The sequence below is a fragment of the Neovison vison genome, chromosome 7 (genome assembly GCF_020171115.1).
Source record: "Neovison vison isolate M4711 chromosome 7, ASM_NN_V1, whole genome shotgun sequence".
NCBI lineage: Eukaryota > Metazoa > Chordata > Mammalia > Carnivora > Mustelidae > Neogale > Neogale vison.
In genome coordinates, this window is record NC_058097.1 from 16,409,550 (window position 1) to 16,429,637 (window position 20,088).

A 20,088-nucleotide genomic window follows, 5' to 3' on the forward strand; every position below is an offset into this window, starting at 1 on the left:
TGAGAACGGTTGACCAGCAGTCTTCAAACAATCTGTAACACGTAACTGTCACTGGGGACAGAAACAGAGGAAATGGATTTAGGCTGCACCAAAACAGTTTTAGGTGCAACAGTAACTTCCTAGCCTAGACAGAACTCTCTTTTGTAGATTTGCTCAGGTTACTGTACATAGTTGTAATTCGTTTTTATTCTTTGTAGTATTTAGTACTGCACTTTAGGAATATACCAGAATTTTACTAATATACCAGAATGGATTCAGTCATTTTATACTATTATTTTTTGGATTCATTTTATTTTATTTTATTTTATTTTAAAGATTTTATTTATTTATTTGACAGGTAGAGATTACAAGTAGGCTGAGAGGCAGGCAGAGAAAGAGGAGGAAGCAGGCTCCCCGCTGAGCAGAGAGCCCGATGCGGGGCTCGATCCCAGAACCCTGGGATCATGACCCGAGCCGAAGGCAGAGGCTTTAACCCACTGAGCCACCCAGGCGCCCCTGGATTCATTTTATTAAGGAATGGTTATTTGGGTTGTTTCCCCAGTATCTTGCTATCTTGAATAATGTTGTTATGAATATTCTAGTATGTGTTTCCTGGCATATTTGTGCACCCATTTCTCTTGAATAAATCCTGAGAAATGGAATTTCTATGTCAAAAGTTATTAGCATTGCCAAATTTACTAGATAATGCCGAACTCTTTTCCAAAGGGACTATACCCATTTATGCTTCCCTAAGAGGGGTTAAGAACCTTGGCAATCCACTTCATTAACAACACATTTTGTTTGTGGAATTTTCAATTTTTGCCAACCTGGTCATCGGGAAATATACCTTATGCTTTTATTATTGTGCAAGCCCTGGGGGACATGGGGAGAGGGAAAGAATCTCAAGCAGGCTCCCCACAGAGTAAGGAGGCAACTAGGGGTTAGTTCTCACGACCCTAAGATGGTGACTTGAGCAGAAACCAAGAGTTGGACAATTAACCAACTGAACCACCCAGGCACCCCTCCCTTAGGATTTTAATTTGTATTTCTCTGATAACAAATGAAATTAAACCATTTTTTTCGTGTGCCTATATCTGGGTTTCTTCTTCTGTGAAGTGCTTGTTGGAGTCTTTTTCTCACATTCTACTAAATTTTTAAAACTGATTTGTAGGAATTCTTTATGTATTCTGTATAATAATTTTTTTTTTTTTTTTGAAGATGCATCTATTTGGGGCATGTGGGTGGCTCAGTGCTTAAAGCCTCTGCCTTCATCTCAGGTCATGGTCTCAGGGTCCTGGGATCAAGCCCCACATTGGGCTCTCTGCTCAGAAGGGAACCTGCTTCCTCCTCTCTCTTTGCCTGCCTCTCTGCCTACTTGTAATTTTTGTCTATCAAATAAATAAATAAAAATCTTAAAAAAAAAAAAAAAAAAAGATCCATCTATTTATTTTAGAGAGAGTGAGAGAAAGCACATGAAAGGGGGCAGGGGCAGAGGGAAAGAATCTCAAGCAGACTTCCCACTGAGCATGGAGCCCGGCACTGAACTTGATCTCATAACACAATGACCTGAGCTGAAACCAAGCTGGACACTTTACTGTGTCCAACTTGGACACAGGTTGGACTGAGCCACCCAGGCATCCCTGCATGGTAATTCTTAACGAGTGTTATGTGTAGCCTAAGAATACTGCAACTTTATGGCTTGTGTTTCCAAATTCTTTCCGGAGTCTTTGGCTGAGCCTTAGACCTTAATATTAAGGAAGGCAAATTTATTAATAGTTTCCTCGAAGTTTAAATTTTTAAAATTCTCTGTCCTCCACTACGAATTAAAAAGAGGCTATACTTTTATGGGGGGAGGGAAGAACACAACATTTTCTCAAACTTTCTCTGAAACCCTCAGAAAGGTAAACAGTTTTATAAAATATAAATATAAAATATTGAGATTTTTTACAAGCCAAGGATTCCAGAATCATCTCAAGAACATTTAAGGGATGGCAAATGTATACCTTTCAGAGCTCATGCTATTCTATTGCTAAACCACAGCAAGGGATATTTGAAGTAACCACTGAAAAAACCCAAATCCCTGAATACACGTGCAACACACATTTTTTCCTTCTATAAAATGCACCCACCTTACAGAGTGGTTTTAAGGATTAAATGAGATTAAGTTTTGAGTGGAAGCTGCACAATGGGGCTCAGGTACAGAGACTGTTGGCTTGACTTAACAGCAGTTACTTGACCCTGCATTGGCCTCTCAACCGAATGTGATTCCAATTTATGTCACAACGTGATTTAAAAATTACTCAAAGCATGAACTTTTGAGATTACTCAAAATGAAGTGTCAAAATTAGTTTTATAAATATAAGAAACTACTGAATCTGCAGTAATTTTGGCCAAAAGAGAGTTAGCTGTTGAACTGTACTTTTAAAAAATTGAAATATAGTGAATACATATCTGAAAATATAGTAACCCCGTATTACATTAGTTTAAGGTCTATGACACAGTGTGATTCGACAAGTTTATGCCTACTCCGCGATAACCACGAGTGTAGCTAACCTCTGTCACCACACAAGACTTTCACAATACCCTTGACTATATTCCCCACTTTTCTTCCCAAGTCAAACTGTGTTCTGAAGTTATGTTATACATGTATATTTACGTAAGAATCTCTGGCCAGACATTATGTTGAGCATAAGGAAGTCCACTAAGGATATACTCACCTTTTGCACGGGGCATCTTTCGAAGGATCCTGAAGAAGATTCACATTCAAAAGTAACCAAGAAAAACAAAGAAGATTAATGAGTATGCAATTCTTCCTGAATATCTACATAAACTTGGCAGCTAATAACAGAACTTCATCTTTCATGCAATTTGAGGTTTATACACCTAATGCACTGGAAGGACCAAGAATTCTATTTCTGGTAACATACTGGTACTTCCTAGTGAAGAACAAGTAAGGAGAGCACTGAAAAATGGCCTAATCTTTTTTAGATGTTAAAAAAAAGTGGTATTGATACAAACTATACTGAACTAACTACAGTCACAACGATATGCAATGATATGCCAATCAGCTGGGCTTGCCACTGGCAGTAGCCAAGACCACATTTTCTGAAAACACATTTTAAAAATCAAAACTTGGGTCAAAAAAGATCAACTGTGAAATGCTCCAGCGTGTGCAGATGGTTTCTTCGTGGCTTATAGAAATGAAATGGGGGCGCCTGGGTGGCTCAGTGGGTTAAGCCGCTGCCTTCGGCTCAGGTCATGATCTCAGGGTCCTGGGATGGAGTCCCGCATCGGGCTCTCTGCTCAGCAGGGAGCCTGCTTCCCTCTCTCTCTCTCTCTCTCTCTCTGCCTGCCTCTCCATCTACTTGTGATTTCTCTCTGTCAAATAAATAAATAAAATCTTTAAAAAAAAAAAAAAAAGAAATGAAATGGTTACTCTTGGAAACCGTCATAATTAGGAGTAGAAACCCTACAGCTTGTTTAACAATGAAATGGGAAGAACGGAATTAAGGGGAAAAATATCAAAATAACCTTAAAAGCAAAATTTGGGCAATAAAAAGCAATGAAGTACTGATCCATGCTTCAATATGGATGAACCATGAAGAAAACATGCTAAGTGAAATGAGGATACAAAACACGATTATACAAATATTATAGAAATCTGTTTGTATGAAGGTTCAGCATAGGCAAACCTAGAGGCAGGAAGTAGATCTGTGGTTCCCTAGGGCTGGAAGGGTAGCCCTGGGGCAAGGGAGTTGGAAGGGAATGGGAATGACTGCTAATGCTATATGCTTTCTTTCTGGAGTGATGAAAATGTTCCAAAATTATTCTGATATTGTGATTATGGAGGCAGAGCTCTATGGAAATACTAAACCCCCTGACAGGTAGATCTTAAAGAATTAACTGGATGGTATGTGAATTATATCTTAAAAAGCTGTTATCAAAATTTTTAAACCCAACTTGAGTAAATATCAAATGAAGTTCTGGAGTCCATTAATTAGCTGTATATACAAAAGGCCTGCTAACTTATTACCAGAGGTTAGCAGGGTTTAGCATACAAACCCATTAACATAGGTTACTACTGCCCAAAATACCCTCTTTGCCAATATGCAGAAGTATGCTCCGGTGTGAACACAGAATATTAACTCTGTTTAACCACAATTTTCAGTAATCAAGAATTTCCAAAAACCCTACATAGTGGTGTAGATACTTTAGAGCAGATCATGAAATGAGTTTTAATCTCATATACCCAAAACACTGCCATGCAAATGAATACATGCCCCAAACCCGAAAGAAATAAGCAGCAAATAAACTACTGGCAAATATAACCTTTCATAAGAAGTTTCAGATAAACCACATTAATAAACTACTATACTTCTTTGAGACCTTGATGATTATTGCTATCTGGGACATTTCTAGTAGAGAACATCATGAGTCAGATTAATTAAAACATGTTACAAGTCACTCTTTGAGAAATAAAGCAAATGTTTTATAAATTTGGAAGGTGGTGCTTGTAGTATTTATGGTAGAGTGTGTATCAGATTAATTTATAATGTTGCCTTTTAAAAGATTCCATTACAGTAGCCATGAAATAATTGAATTTCATTAAAAATAGGATGTCTATGGTCTTTTATGCTTTATCCACGATTTATGCTTTATACCAATGATTTTGGAACAAAAAATGTATAGTCAGTATTAAAAAATCTGGGATAATTTGAAAGGCTTACATGAAAGCATTATAGAGTAATATATGTGTTATGTTTAATCTGTAGTCACAGTAAAAGCCGATATTCATAGTACTGGATTCTCTAGATTTCAAACCTTTAGCTTCTTTTACAACTAAAAGCCTGGCACGTGTGCTAACTGGAATGAACCTCAGACAATGTGGAAAGCAACTGAGAAAAGAAAAAGACCAGAAAGAAGACCAGAATATGCTCTAACTCTAATAGTTTCTAATAAACACTAAAAAAATTTAAACATACTTTAAAAAAAAAAAACAAAACTAAGTACCTCAATTCCTGTTTTAAGATCATTCCATCCCTGGAGGCAAAAAGACCAACTTCCCTACCACTGGAGGAAAAAGAAGAGAAAGAAGTGGACCCTTTCTTTAGGACACGGACAGCCAATTAAATCCCAAACTACAATGACTCCACTTCTAATCAGCTATAACGAAAGAGTTGTTTAAGGCACTGCTCTGAGAAGCCAAGTACCTCAGCCAAGTTTGGAAAGAAGCCAAGTAAGTTATTTTTAATTTAACAAAATGAAAAAGAACAGACTTTGTTCACCCAAAACCTCCCACCCTGCCATTGTCTCTATGCACAGCTCCCCATTTCCACTCCAAAGCTCTGTGCTCAATCTAATGGATTTGTAAGTGAAATTCCTACAGTTTATGATTGACTTTAACTTACCCCTTTGTGTGTTCAGGCATATCTGGTTGGTAATGTTCTTGCCCACATCTTAATTTACATGCAAGATTTTTGGTCAGGAGAACAGTGACTGCTCAATCCTTGGCATGGAAGGATTATACTGTACGATTTTAGTTACAAGGGAGCAGATCAAATTCCAGATTCTACCAAAAGCCTTACCAAGTAATTAATATGCATGTTTCTGGGATATACTTCCAAACTACCAAACTGTTTTAAGTCTACTCTGATTTTAGTTCAAAATTAACAGAAATGAACTGTTTGAATAAATGGTTTCTTAAGTTCGAGGTTAATTAAGGTGTTAATTCCCTCATTAAATAAACAAACATGGGCTCTGAGGGTGAAAGGAAATATTTCCTAATATCTGAGTAGCCTTTTTATTACGCTGCTCATAAGTGAAACTGTCTACAGTCTTCAAGCTCAATGCTAAATTGGTTTCCTCACTTATAAAATGAAAGGCTCAAAGCAGATATACTCTAATTCTAAAGCCGTATTTAATTAACTCAACACAATTTTCTGACCCAAGGGCATTTTCACAAAATCTACAATAGCAGCGTTCTAAAAGTTAGAGGGAAGGAAACACTAGTCTTCCATGTGTGGAAAGATTGAAGAAGCACTACCCACATGCAGATTTTTCTATCTTACACCTGGTATAAGATACTCTTACAGAGTATCTATATTCTTCTAGATACTATTCCAAGAGGCATTGTACTCAAAGTACGGACTCTCTGATATGGTTAAGAAAACGACAAAGAGGGCACCTGGGTGGCTCAGTGGGTTAAGCCGCTGCCTTCGGCTCAGGTCATGATCTCAGGGTCCTGGGATCGAGTCCCGCATCGGGCTCTCTGCTCGGCAGGGAGCCTGCTTCCTCCTCTCTCTCTGCCTGCCTCTCTGCCTACTTGTAATCTTTCTCTGTCAAATAAATAAATAAAATCTTAAAAAAAAAAAAAAAAAAAGAAACCGACAAAGAAATGTAGTAATTGGCAAACATACAGGAAAGGATTTGGGGGTCAGTGGGCATGGTTTCACTATGAAAGCTGTTTTTGAAAAAACATGGGAAAACACATGGTTAAGGAATAGTGTACTCTATCAAAAGAACATAAACATAGGAAACAATACACCAGAATTAGGATTACGATGCATCAAAATATATAGATAGGGCATTTATAAAGTAAACCTTTAGCCCCAATAGTTTAGACTTTCAGACGTTTAAATAAAGGGGAAATCTATTGCAAGGTATGTAAGAAGCTTTTTTTTTTTTTTCTTTTTTCTTTTAGGAGCTTACATTTTAATTCCTAAACTAGATGCTTGCTATGCCAAGAGGATTCCAAGTATTTAAAACTGGAAAAAGTGGATTTTTAGCCACATACCACCTTCAGTGAACCTTGTGAATATCTGGGTGGTCCAACAGTTTTTGTAGCTTTTTATTTAGAACACTTTGGTTTCTATGTGGCCAGTAACTTATGAAAAACAACTTTGGAACTTTCGGTTTCAAACACTATTGGAAAGGATTTTCCCCCCATGATACAATGGACTTTATAGCATTAACACTCACAATATGAATTTCAGAATTAATTTCTTAAAATCTAAAAAGTCTGACTACTTAAATACATGACTTCAACATATTATAGTCCCAACTAGGACATGGCCATGTGTGGATCTAGAGGATCTTCTCTTTCTAGAGAGGCTCTAATGTATTAATAATTAATAATTACTGTTTTATTAAAGGATGTATCATCCCTAGAGCCAGCCCAGTCAAGTAAAAAATATTTCCCTGCATATAAGAGCAAAATTCAAAGATGAAAAACACCCTCTAAGATAAGTTTCTGTACGACTGTCTCAAGAACCCACTGTGATAACATATATAAGACATCACTGAAGAAAATAACTCAAAATTCAGAGTAATTTCTACTGGGACCAAAGAAGTGAAAAATGTGTTCTAACACTGGAGCGCTGATTTGAAAAAGATGTTACCTTATCCTTCCAACACCTTCTTTCGCAAAACTACACACTACTTCTAAATAAAGCGTCATGAGAAGACATTAATCCTTGAGATGCCTCAGCAATGGGTATTTTGTTTTACAAGAGGCATTTTGCCATTACACTCAATGCTTTATTTCAAAATATTATGTTTCAAAAAAGAAATGTCAGGTGAAATCAGGAACAATGAATCAACCATGCAAAATTATCTGGTAAAGAGCAATCACTGCTTGTCTGAAGGTCATCTGCATAATTGTTCCAAACATTAATGAGCCAGCTTTTACGTATGACAGGAATATTCAACAATTATTTGAAGGAAATTTTTGGTATGATGCAACCAAGTAACTGCATTACATAATTACAAACAATGTATTCTTTTTAGTTTCTCTCCCATAAAAGAGAAGGTAAACTGAATATTATGTATGTATTCTAAAAAACTGTTGTATAACAGAAGTCAGTTGCATCAGGAAGAAAAAAAAGTCTACTTTTATTTTTTTAGTTTTTAAGATTTTATTTATTTATTTGACAGAGAGAGAGGGAACACAAGCAGGGGGTGTGGGAGAGGGAGAAGCAGACTCCCCGCTGAGGAGAGAGCCCTATGCAGGACTTGATTCCAGAACCCTGGGATCATGACCTGAGCCGAAGGCAGACGCCCAACAACTGAGCCACCCAGCCGCCCCATGTATCTTTTATTTTATTTTTTAAAAAGATTTTATTTATTGGGGCGCCTGGGTGGCTCAGTGGGTTGAGCCGCTGCCTTCGGCTCGGGTCATGATCTCAGGGTCCTGGGATCGAGTCCCACATCAGGCTCTCTGCTTGGTGGGGAGCCTGCTTCCCTCTCTCTCTCTGCCTGCCTCTCCATCTACTTGTGATTTCTGTCAAATAAATACATAAAATCTTAAGAATAAAAAAAAAGATTTTATGTATTTATTTGACAGACAGAGATCACAAGTAGGCAGAGAGGCAGGCAGAGAGAGGAAGAAGCAGGCTCCCTGCTGAGCAGAGAGTCGTATGCAAGGCTCGATCCCAGAACCCTGGGACCATGACCTGACCTCTAAAAGCAGAGGCTTTAACCCACTGAGCCACCCACACGCCCCATGTATCTGCTTTTAAATGCAACTTATAGATTGCTTCTAACATATGTGGAATTTACTAGAGTTCAAAAATTAATTCTTAATTTAAAAAAAATGAAGTTTAAGTAACATGTCAAGTCTTTATGGAAACAATCTTACTTATTTACTTAAAAAGGTTTTATTTAGTTACTTGAGAGAAAGAGCATGCAAGAAAAAGAACATGGGTGCAGAGGCAGAGAGAGAGGGAGAAGCAGACTCCCCACTGAGGAGGGAGCCAACGTGGGCCTCAATCCCAGGACTCTGGGACCACCAGTCGAGTAGAAGGCAGATGCTCAAGTAACTGAGCCACCCAGGCACCCCACAATCTTACTTGTTTTTAAAAGACACATCAAATTCCGTTAAGTATGGTAAATGCCATCTCATCAAAATTCTTGTCTACAGAATACTGTTAAACATCAATCACCAACTGCACTGTATGTTAAGTAACTAGAATTTAAGTAAAAATTTGAAGGAAAAAAAAAAGAGGATTTCTTGTAGAAAAAAAAAAGAACAATCACTAAGATAAAAATTTTAAGTAAAAAGAAACAATAGTATGTGACTTTTTTATGGAGGCTATGGTTGGTCTGCTTATCAACTGAATCATCAGTGGATTGATCTGTCCACCCATTTATATTTCTGGATGCATAGAATCTCTTGGGAAGAGAAAACAAGAAAATGGTAGCTGGCTACCTCTGAAGAAGAGGAACTGGGAGACTGAGAATTGGAGATGGAAGGCAGTCATTGTATATAAAAGTATATGCATATTACTTGTGTATTAATACAATTAACATAATTATACATAAGCAATAGGTATTATTTATATATAAGATGTATATATAAAAGTACACTTTTTAAAACTATTTCAATTTTTTGGCATGTACATTATGTACTACCCATTCAAAAATTTAAATGGGATAATGGGGGCACCTGGGTGGCTCAGTGGGTTAAAGCCTCTGCCTTGGGCTCGGGTCATGATCCAGGGTCCTGGGATCGAATCCCACATCCAGCTCTCTGCTCTCCTGCTCCCCACCCCCCGCCCCCGCCTGCCTCTCTGCCTACCTGTGATCTGTCAAATAAATAAATGAAAATCTTTAAAAAAAATAAAATAAAATAAATGGGATAATGGTCAGGTTACTGAGTCTGCTCATTGTAATGATACTTGAAGCAGCTGAACTGTCACCTAGGTAATATCTGCTGATAAATGAATGAAATGACTACTTTTGCCAGGTTAGCGTGTGTATGTACCTCATCTCCTCAAGTGCTGGCAGCTCAAACCGTGAACCCACAAGGGAACCCATGACCCAAAGAGAGGTATCACGAACCACAAATGTGTCTAGCTTACTTGCCCTACGATAGACAGGCAGACAAAATGGCACAGAAAACACTACATGTTTCTAAGGTGAATTTCCTTACTCTAAAGCAGACCAAAAGAACGTTAACTCAAGAAACTCAAAAAGGAACAGAAGTCTGATGACTCTCAGCATGGGGACTATTCCAGGGAGAAAGATATTCAGAGACAAAAAGGTTGGTAATTCTAGTTTTTTATCTACCCCTGAAGCAGGTGAGAAAAACATCTGCTGGCAGACCTGTAGTTTCTAAGCTTTTACATTTTAGTTTTGTACTATTTCAGGGCTTCAGAACTCAGGCATTATCAATCTAACAAGAAAACAATGGTGACCATCAATTATCTACCTCTGTTGTAGCAAAAGCAGTGTGAAAGGTAGTTGCCAAAAAACTGGGGAAAGGTTCCTGATTTATACTCTGAATAGCATGTTCTGGGTGGTGGGTTTTTTGTTGCTTTTTTTTTTTTTTTTTTTTAAATTTTGCATGGGCTGGGGGCTAGTTTCAGGCAGGGAAGCAATGGTAAGCTATGGGGGTGGGGGAGGAGAGAAGTGGAGAAATGAAGGAAGGTAAAAGAAAGAGAAGGAAAATGAAAACTCTGTCCCCTGAGGCAGAAGACGCCTCTTAATTAGGCTTTAAAAAATCACTTCTTTGTAGAGGTTTAGGAACCTGTAACCAAAAGAAAGTGAAACCAAATGAAATGAATTTTACATCCTTTATTTCATGGTAAGAAAAATTAAGAAAGGGGACTTCTACATCCTAGATTCAGAAGTGCTTATTTACAATCTTTATAGGAAATAAATCTGAGACCAGGACTTTCTTCCTGGGACTGAAGTGAGGCTCTGTGAAAACCCACATAGATGGCCTTGAAATTTTCCCCAAAGGTTTCCTTGCCTGATCTGCCTAAAATAAAGGAGTGTGACTGGAAACACTCTATAACTACTCTCCACTTAATGGAGACAGTCCTTTGGGTAAACAGACATGAAGAAAACAGCTTCAAATATACCGCCTTTAGTCACTGTTTATACCAGGCAGGTGCCAAACTACATTTGGAAACTTCTAAATTAATACAGAATTCAGTGAGTTGAAAGAGGTCCCCCCCCTTATTTCTTATAAAAAGTCCAAGGCTCAAGAGATTTAATTTAGCTGAGACATATGTAAAGTTTTCAAATGAAAAGATGGGTACATCACTTAGCAAAAAGTCTGGTGCTTGGCTACCTGGGTTACTTAAAGTGCAAATTCCCAAGTCCCGTTTCCAAAGATTATGAATCAGCGGTAGTGGAAGCCCAGGAAATAGACATTTTCGAAACATGCCCAGGCATTCCAACACAGGTGGTCCAAAGGACAGAATCTGAAAAACACCACTCTCCATTCCTAAGAATGGTCCTCACCACATACTGAACTACCAAGGAAGAAAAACAGCAACAAGCAGCAATTTGTGGGGTGCCTGGGTGGCTCAGTGGGTTAAAGCCTCTGCCTTTGTCTCAGGTCATGATCCCAAGGTTCTGGGATGGAGCCTCACATCAGGCTCTCTGTTCAGTGGGGAGCCTGCTTCCCGCCCCCTCTCTGCCTACTTGTGATCTCTGTCTGTCAAATAAATAAATAAAATCTAAAAAAAAAAAAAAAAAAAAAAAAAGCTGCAGCAATTTGTAGACTTTTTGACAATTCTAATGCCCAAAATATTTTCTACTGTTTCAGTAAAGTACTCTCATGAATGTTGTGTAGAAGTGGGCTGTGGTTCCTAGACACGAAGTCTATCTCTGGTACAAATGGGAATATCCCTTGAGTGAAATGTTTACTTTAACTGAGACCATAGTGTTTCCCAGACACCTTCAATACACTCAGCAAGGCGACGCGCAGCTCAAACTTTACCTTCATTACATGCGCTAGGAGAGGGGGGGAAGACAGACCAACCAACAGTGCTCTAGAAGCATTTAAAGATCATTTCATCCCCCTTCATGAATAATTCAACAATTCAGAACAACAACACGGCAGACAGTCAAGCAATCTCTTGAGTTAAAAGAATTCTTCTGTCGAGGCCAACTTTAAGTGCTCTACCCAACAAGTTTAGTAATTCCAGCTCAGCGAGGCAAGGGAAGCAAGAAGCTCTAAAGCAGAAAGTTGCTACCATGATGTTCTCTCATTGCAACTAAACTGCTGTCCCTTTAAGTGAAAGGGTAACCTGAGACCTTTGTGAAGGAGGAAGTCAAGAAAAAGCCTGAAGCAGTAAGGGAAATAATAGCCCCGCTTATGGGAAGCTAAAAGGCTTTCATATTTTGTGCTTGGTATGTTATGCAGAGCACATTAAGGTTTTCAAATATTTAGTCTTTTGTTTTTGCTGTATCACGGGAGTAAGCGAAATGGGAATAGGCCTGTTTGAGCCTGAACACGGGAAACAGGGACAGAAAGGCCCATTCTGGTCAATTACTTCAATCTGTAACTCTGAAGACTTAAAAGTGAAAATCAATGTTCCAATTATTTTGCCAACAGAGAATTATTATCACCTGTACTATTTAATGTAAGAATAAGAATTACTTTTTTACAATTGAAACCACTGGCTAGAATTTTTTTTTTAATGCAAATAGAAACATGAACAAAATGTTTGCTATTGTTCAAGACTCAGCTATTCTTTTTTCCTAAGATGGCACTGAGTCCAAATTCCTGGAAAAAAAAAAAAAATAGGATTTTTTTGCCTGGGCGGGAAAAGTAAACACTTTCTTGTTAAGATAACTTTTTAAAAAGCCATTCTATTGGAGTTAAATAGAAATATAAACATTTGAAACACACAAGAGAAACAGATGACTTCTTACCTTGCTACCACTGTCAGGTTTAAGGTCATTCTGTTAAAAAAGGAAAACAAATAACATTTTAAGTCATTTCCAAATGCATTCTCACTCTGGGCACTATGTGTTTGTTTCTAACCTTAGACCATGAGACTACACCCTTGGTAGCAGAGAATTCTCTGAGAGACATCAAGATCTGTAGAAAGGCAGATGCTTTCTCCCCCGCAACTCTGAGCCTATCAGGGTCCCTTGTTAGAATGTCCATAGCTACCACCTTTAGCAAGGAACTTCCAAGAACCACCAAATCATTGTTTCAGGTAGAGATGTAACTGCGTTATAAAAATCAGTTAAAAAAAACTCCAAAACCATTTCTCTTGACTTTTCAGATAACTACCGGTGTTGCTTCACATACAAGAAGCCCCATCTCAGCACAGCAGGCAAAATGATTTGGGAGAATACATAGGCTGATGGTAGGGATGAATGAATTTCCATTTTAATATTTCATTCCCTCTCCTGTGTTCTGTGGCTGTTCAGCAGCTTTGTCTCTGTATGCGCTCCTCGCCCGGCGCGTTCTTACCGGATGCACATCACCAATGTAGTACTGCTTTAGCATCTCTCTGGCATCAGAGGAGTGGCCTACATCTTCAAAGCTTTCACTTGCATCTGCACCAGCTTGCTCCAGCAGAACCTCTTCTCCCCCAGGATGCTACAAAGAAAAGATATTTGCTGAACACAGGGCCCTCTGAAGTGAAAACTCATGTACGTTACTTTTCCCCCTTCTGCTCCTTTTTTTTTTTCTTCCTTAATGGGAGTCGTGGGAAAAATCGACACTGTATGCCACCTGACAGGACTCAATGGGAAGAATGTAACATGACTGCCGATATTTGTACAAAAATGTATAATACTGGCATAACTGTGAAGAAATCTAGGACAACAGCAAATTCAGAGAGATTCTACAAAAGGACCGACCTGTGCTCACCAAAAATATCAAGGTCAGAAAAGCTACGGAAAGCCTGAAGAAAAGCCGCAGGTTGAAGGCCAGCAAGACGGGACAACTGGGAACAACGTGTGCTCCTGGCTTGACCCTTTTTGCCAACATTATCAAGACAGCCGCAGAAACCCGAATGGAGACTCTGATCAAGGAGTGTATGGAATTCTTTATTCTACTCCTGCAACTTTTCTGCAAGTTTGAAATGGTTTCAAGATAAAAAGTTAAGTAAGTGATACCAAAATAACTGCCTTTATACCCAGGAAGTAGATTCTGTCTATAACTGACTAGTTCTATTACCCTGGACAAGGTACTAAGAAACTGAAAGGTCTTTGCTTTCCTGTTTATAAAATGGAGATAACAGGAGTAAATATTTTCACTACTATTCTATCAAATGAGATACAAATATGAAATATTTTGTACTCAGAAAGAGAAAGGTATAGTTTATATGTTACCACCTGTGACTTTAAATATATATTTATTTATACATTAAATATTAAGTTGATAGTAAATTAATAAATTTTATAAATATTAAATGTATAAATATAAATCAACCTCTCTCTCTCTCTCTCTCTCTCTCTGAAAAGAACCTAGGGGCCAGGAAAAAGATTTTTCACTATATACCCTTTATAGATTGTTTTACCAAATGAAGTACCACCTATTGAGAAAACAAATATTTAAAAATTACATTTAACACAGTCCCTGACTTAAACATTTACTTACAATGAGTAAATTTAGAATTTATATTAAAGATTTTTTTTATTTATTTATTTGACAGAGAGAAATCACAAGTAGATGGAGAGGCAGGCAGAGAGAGAGGGAAGCAGGCTCCCTGTTGAGCAGAGAGCCCGATGTGGGACTCGATCCCAGGACCCTGAGATCATGACCTAAGCGAAGGCAGCGGCTTAACCCACTGAGCCACCCAGGCGCCCCTAGAATTTATATTAGATGACATATCTAAATCTATGTTTTTAAAATATTAAGTGATGCTTTTAAGTAGTTTTTATTTAAAAAAAATTTTTTTTAAAGATTTTCTTTATTTATTTGAGAGAGAATGAGTGAGAGAGAGCATGACAGAAGAGAAGGTCCGAGGGAGAAGCAGACTCCCCAAGGAGCTGGGAGCCTGATGCGGTACTCGATCCTGGAAGTCCGGGCTCACCAACTGAGCCACCCAAGCGCCCTTAAGTAGTTTTTATTTTAATAACCTTTTAAGCAGGAGTATTATCATGCTTATTTTATTTTTTTAAAAATATTTTACTTCTTCACTTGACAGACAGAGATCACAAGTAGGCAGAGAGGCAGGCAAAGAGAGAGAGGAGGAAGGAGGCTCCCCGCTGAGCAGAGAGCCCGATGTGGGGCTCGGTCCCAGGACCCTGGGATCATGACCTGAGCTGAAGGCAGAGGCTTTAACGCACTGAGCCACCCAGGCGCCCCTCATCCTTATTTTAAATAGAATTTATTTCTTTATTTGGAGGGGGCAAGTGGGGCAGTGATGGGCAAGCACAGGGAGGGGCAGAGGGAGAGGGCGAAGTAGACTCCCCACTGAGCAAGGAGCCCCCCTTCGGGGCTTGATCCCCGGACCTAAGCTGAAAGCAGGCACCCAACCAACTAAGCCATACAGGTGCTCCACAATGTGCTCTCTATGCCTCAACTGTGAAGACAGTTTTTCCTTATAATACATCCCAACTATTATGCTGCCTTTCAGAGAGCAAAAGGATAACAAAATCTCTTAGCAGCTTGAGATATTTCAGGAAATGGCTGAATTTATGACTTCCTGCATGGTTTTATCTACAGCTACAAAGTATTTTCATTTTCATCAATCTCTCACCACTTATAAATAAGAAAGAAAGTGCAACACTTGGGGTGCCTGGGTGGCTCAGTCATTTTAAGCTCCAACTCTTGACTTTGGTTCTGGTGATGATCTCAGGGTGGTGAGATCAAGCTGGGCTTGGAGCCTGCTTTTCATTCTCCCTTTCCTTCTGCCTCTTCTCCCACCACCACTTGTGCGTGTGCCCTCCCACAACTGCCACACTTACACAATTATATATAATATACAGCCACTGTTTTTACTATATTTTCAGTGTACACACACACACACTGCATACTGTATATTTTACTGTATATTCAATACTGTGTATTTAATACTGTATATCCATTTCAATCATTATGCTATAATTTTTATTGAGTACTTATTTGATAAAGTAGGCAGTGATAAATAAAAGTTTTCATGTTTTTATAAAAATGAATTCATATCATATACGGTGTCTTATAGCCTGATTTTTTTTTTTCACTGAGGCAAGGAAGGTTGGAGTAGTCAAAAAACCCAAGGTTTACTACCTTTCACTTCAATATGTGGTTTTACTACAGATGGTTTAGAACAAGCAGATGATTTCAGGGAAACTTGGTGACTATTTTAGAACTCTATAAACTTCAGATACTCTTTAAAATCAAATGGGCAGGGCGCGTTGGTTAAGCGGCTGCCTTTGGCTCAGGTCATGATCCCGGAGTCCTGGGGTCGAGTCCTGCATCGGGCTCCCAGCTCCATGGGGAGTCTGCTTCTCCCTCTGACCTTCTCCCCTCTCATGCTCTCTCCCCCTCACTCTCTCTCAAATAAATGAGTAAAATCTTTTAAAAAATAAAATAAATCAAATAAAATCCAATGGCAGGGGCGCCTGGGTGGCTCAGTTGTTGTGTCTGCCTTCAGCTTGGGTCATGATCCTAGAATCCTGGGATCAAGACCCCATCAGGCATCCATCAGGCTCCCTGCTCAGTAGGAAGCCTGCTTCTCCCTCTCCCACTCGCCCTGCTTGTATTCCCTCTCTCCCTGTCTCGCTCTCTGTCAAAAAAATAAATAAAATCTTTAAAAAAATAAAATAATAAAATAAAATGGCAGGGGTACCTTGGGTGGCTCAGTTGGTTGAGCACCTGACTTTCGGCTCAGGTCATGGTCTCAGGGTCATGAGTTTGAGCCCTGTGAGCGCACAGAGTCTGCTTGAGATTCTCTCCCTGTCCCCACCCCCCTGCACTCTCTCTCAAATAAACTAATTAAAATAATAAAAATAAAATAAAATAAAATGGCAATGCAGCTGAAGGCAGTGCACTAGGCCTGAGGCCACAGCACTGCCATGGCCAGTTCTGGAACAAGGTAATGTCCAGGCTCAGGGCCTGGCCTAGGACTCTGACTAGGCTGGCTCTCAATAAATAAAGCTGGTGGGAGAGGTGCCTGACTGGCTCAATCGGTAAAGCATGAAACCCTGCGACAGGGTTGCACACTGAGTGTGAAGATTACATAAAAATAAAATCTTTAGGGGGTGCCTTGATGGCTCAGTCAGTTAAGTGCCTGACTCTTGATTCCAGCTCAGGTCATGATCTCAGGGCTGTGAGATCGAGCCCCGAGTCTGACTCTGTGCTGGGCATGCAGCCAGCTTAAGATTCTCTCTCCCTCTCCCTCTGTCCCTCCACACCTAATAAAATAAAATAAAATAAAATCTTTTTTAAAAGGGGGGGGCGCGTCTGGGTGGCTCAGTGGCTTAAGCCTCTGCCTTCGGCTCAGGTCATGATCTCAGGATCCTGGAATCTAGCCCCACATGGGGCTCTCTGCTCAGCAAGGGAGCCTGCTTCCCCCTCTCTGCCTACCTCTCTGCCTACCTGTGATCTATCAAATAAATAAATAAGATTAAAAAAAAAAAGGATAGCAGGGGGCACCTGGGTGGCTCAGTGGGTTAAGCCACTGCCTTCGGCTCAGGTCGTGATCTCAGGGTCCTGGGATCGAGTCCCGCATCGGACTCTCTGCTCAACAAGGAGCCTGCTTCCTCCTCTCTCTCTGCCTGCCTCTCCATCTACTTGTGATCTCTGTCTGTCAAATAAATAAATAAAATCTTTAAAAAAAAAAAAAAAAAAAAAGATAGCAGGAGCTGCAGCTCGACTCCAATGTGAGTCTCTAGTGGCCCTGTCCATGTTCACCATCACCGGCTCTGTGGGCATGATCCACCACTATGTGTCCATCCTGCTGCTGAGTGACAAGAAACTCACCCAGGAGCAAGTATTTGACAGCTGAAGTCCTATTACATAGCATAGTCCTCAGGGAAAATGGAAAGAATATTCCCAAACAGTCCTTCTTGACATGAAAATATTACTTCCAACACCACAAAGGACAGATTTTTCAAAAAACTAAAGAGAAAACAGTACTACCTTCTCTTATGACTGATTCCACTATGCTCACAGACATGGTGAAAGGGAATTTAACAAATGTCATCCCAATCATTCTAACTAGTGAATGGATAAACATGACATGCTCAGGCTTTGTTACAACCAAAGGCCTATTTCTACTGATGCTGTTTTTTAAGCCTATGCTGTAGGAAGGAATTCAACTACTCACATTAGCTGCATCTGAGTACATGCTACGTCCTGGTAATTCTATGTATTTGGGATTCAGAGCATTTATTCTTTCATTCTGGGCCAAAATGAAGCCAATGACCAACCAAGAACAATCCAGGCAGGCATGCCTGGGTGGCTCAGTAGGTTGAGCATCTGCCTTTGGCTCCGGTCAAGATCCCAGTGTCCTGGGATCAAGCCCCGAACTAGGTTCTCAATCCCTCTTCTTCCTCTCCCTCTGCTTCTTCCCCTGCTTGTGCCCTCTCGCTCTGTCAGGAAAATAAATGAAATCTTTAAAAAAAGAAAAAAGCAATCCAGGCCAAGATGACTGGAGCAGCCACAGCCATGCCCATAGACAGCAACAAAGCTTTCAAGGCAAAATGGAAAGTTCTGGAGCTAACAGGCTGTCAGTGGGCACTTGCTGATGTCAAAGAGGAGCTCATGGCCAAAGATCTCCACTTTGAAGGCATGTTCAAAAAACAATTGTAGACCTCTATTTATTGAAGCAGCGATTAGCTCTGTTGGGAACAGAGTAGCCCGTAACCTTGTAAGCTGTTTAAGCTGGGCCTCTCAGAATAAAAAGAACACGTGAGCCCGTGGGCGTGCAAAAAGGTCCATTTTTGTCTGAGCCAGGTTTCCCTTTATGTTTGAAACTGGAGGAAATGATTGTGTTTGGGGTGACTTACAAGGAAAGAACTATTTTTTTTAAAGATTTTATTTATTTATTTGACAGACAGAGAGAGATCACAAGTAGGCAGAGCAGCAGGCAGAGAGAGAGGGGGAAGCAGGCTCCCCGCCAAGCGGAGAGCCCAACGCGGGGCTCGATCCCAGGACCCCAAGACCATGACCTGAGCCAAAGGCAGATTAACCCACTGAGCCACCCAGGTGCCACATGGGGAAAGAACTATTTTTTTTCGTGTATTCATATTTAGCTATGTGCAGGGTTTTTTTTTTTTTTTTTTAGATTTTATTTATTTATTTGTCAAAGAGACAGATCATGCAGAAGCAGGCTCCCCACTGAGCAAGGAGCTCGATGTGGGACTTGATCCCAGGACCCTATGATCACAATCTGAACTGAAGGCAGTGGCTTAACCCACTGAGCCACTCGGGCGTCCCAAGGGAAGTAACTATTTTTAAAATGTTTAAAAATTTCCTTCTGGGGGCACCTGAGTGCCTCAGTGGGTTAGAGCCTCTGTCTTTGGCTCAGGTCATCATCTCAGGGTCCTGGGATTGAGCCCCGCATCGGGCTCTCTGCTCAGCAGGGAGCCTGATTTCGCCTCTCTCTCTCTCTGCCTGCCTCTCTGCCTACTTGTGATCTCTCTCTGTCAAATAAATACATAAAACCTTAAAAAAAAAATTCCCTTCTGGTGACAACAGAAATGAAAGGCAAAAAAAGGGGAAACTCAAGCTACTGATAAAATATAAAAATTTAGCAAAAATTCAATTTTTGGAAGAAACATTAACAATTATAATACTTACCATATACAATCAGCCTGACATCTAAATCACAGTAAACTCTGGTTTTCTTGGGATTCAGATAGCTTGAATTTTTAAATCTAATTTATGTATTAGTATTTAATAACTTCCTTTACAAAACTAATAATTTTATTAATGAAAATTTACTAAGTATAAACAAAACAAATATCCCTGCATTGCTCATTTTGAGCCTACAGAATGACACAAAGAGCAAAGGTATCAAAACTTAATTCAAATAAATTATTTTTCAGAATGAATACTCAGGGCCAAGATAGACTTAACAAACCTTCTATGTCTCTAAAAACTGTCCAGGGAAAATTGATGACCCTGTGACACTGTGGTATTCTCAAGTGCCTTAAGGAATGATCATTTACAGGTTAAATGGAATATTTTTCATGTGCATTCAGAATACATCAAATCAGTTGAAAAAAAAAAAATCAATGTCTCTGTCCTATACTATGGTGACTCAACTGAACTAAAGAACCAGTCATTCTGGTTAAGAGTTTATACATCATTTTAAGAAGGTAGAGAGGGCAAGTGCTGCCAGAAATATAGAGAAAAGTTGCCCAGAAATAACTGTCTGGATTAAATGTCCTGGGGAAGTGGCAGGGTGCCATTCCTGAATCAAGAAG

General features: G+C 39.6%; 1 protein-coding gene and 1 pseudogene across 1 annotated transcript in view; one reads left to right on the plus strand and one right to left on the minus strand.

The window, feature by feature from the left end:
• Positions 1-20,088, minus strand: part of LOC122911293 (cytochrome b5 type B) — a 41,106-nt gene that overhangs the window by 5,252 nt on the left and 15,766 nt on the right. The window contains exons 2-4 of the mRNA XM_044255828.1: positions 13,196-13,324; positions 12,646-12,675; positions 2,697-2,725 (exon numbers count right to left, since the gene is read on the minus strand). Coding sequence (XP_044111763.1) covers positions 2,697-2,725; positions 12,646-12,675; positions 13,196-13,324 — 188 coding nt within the window. The remainder of the gene's footprint in view (positions 1-2,696; positions 2,726-12,645; positions 12,676-13,195; positions 13,325-20,088) is intronic.
• Positions 13,424-18,484, plus strand: LOC122914613 (annotated as a pseudogene).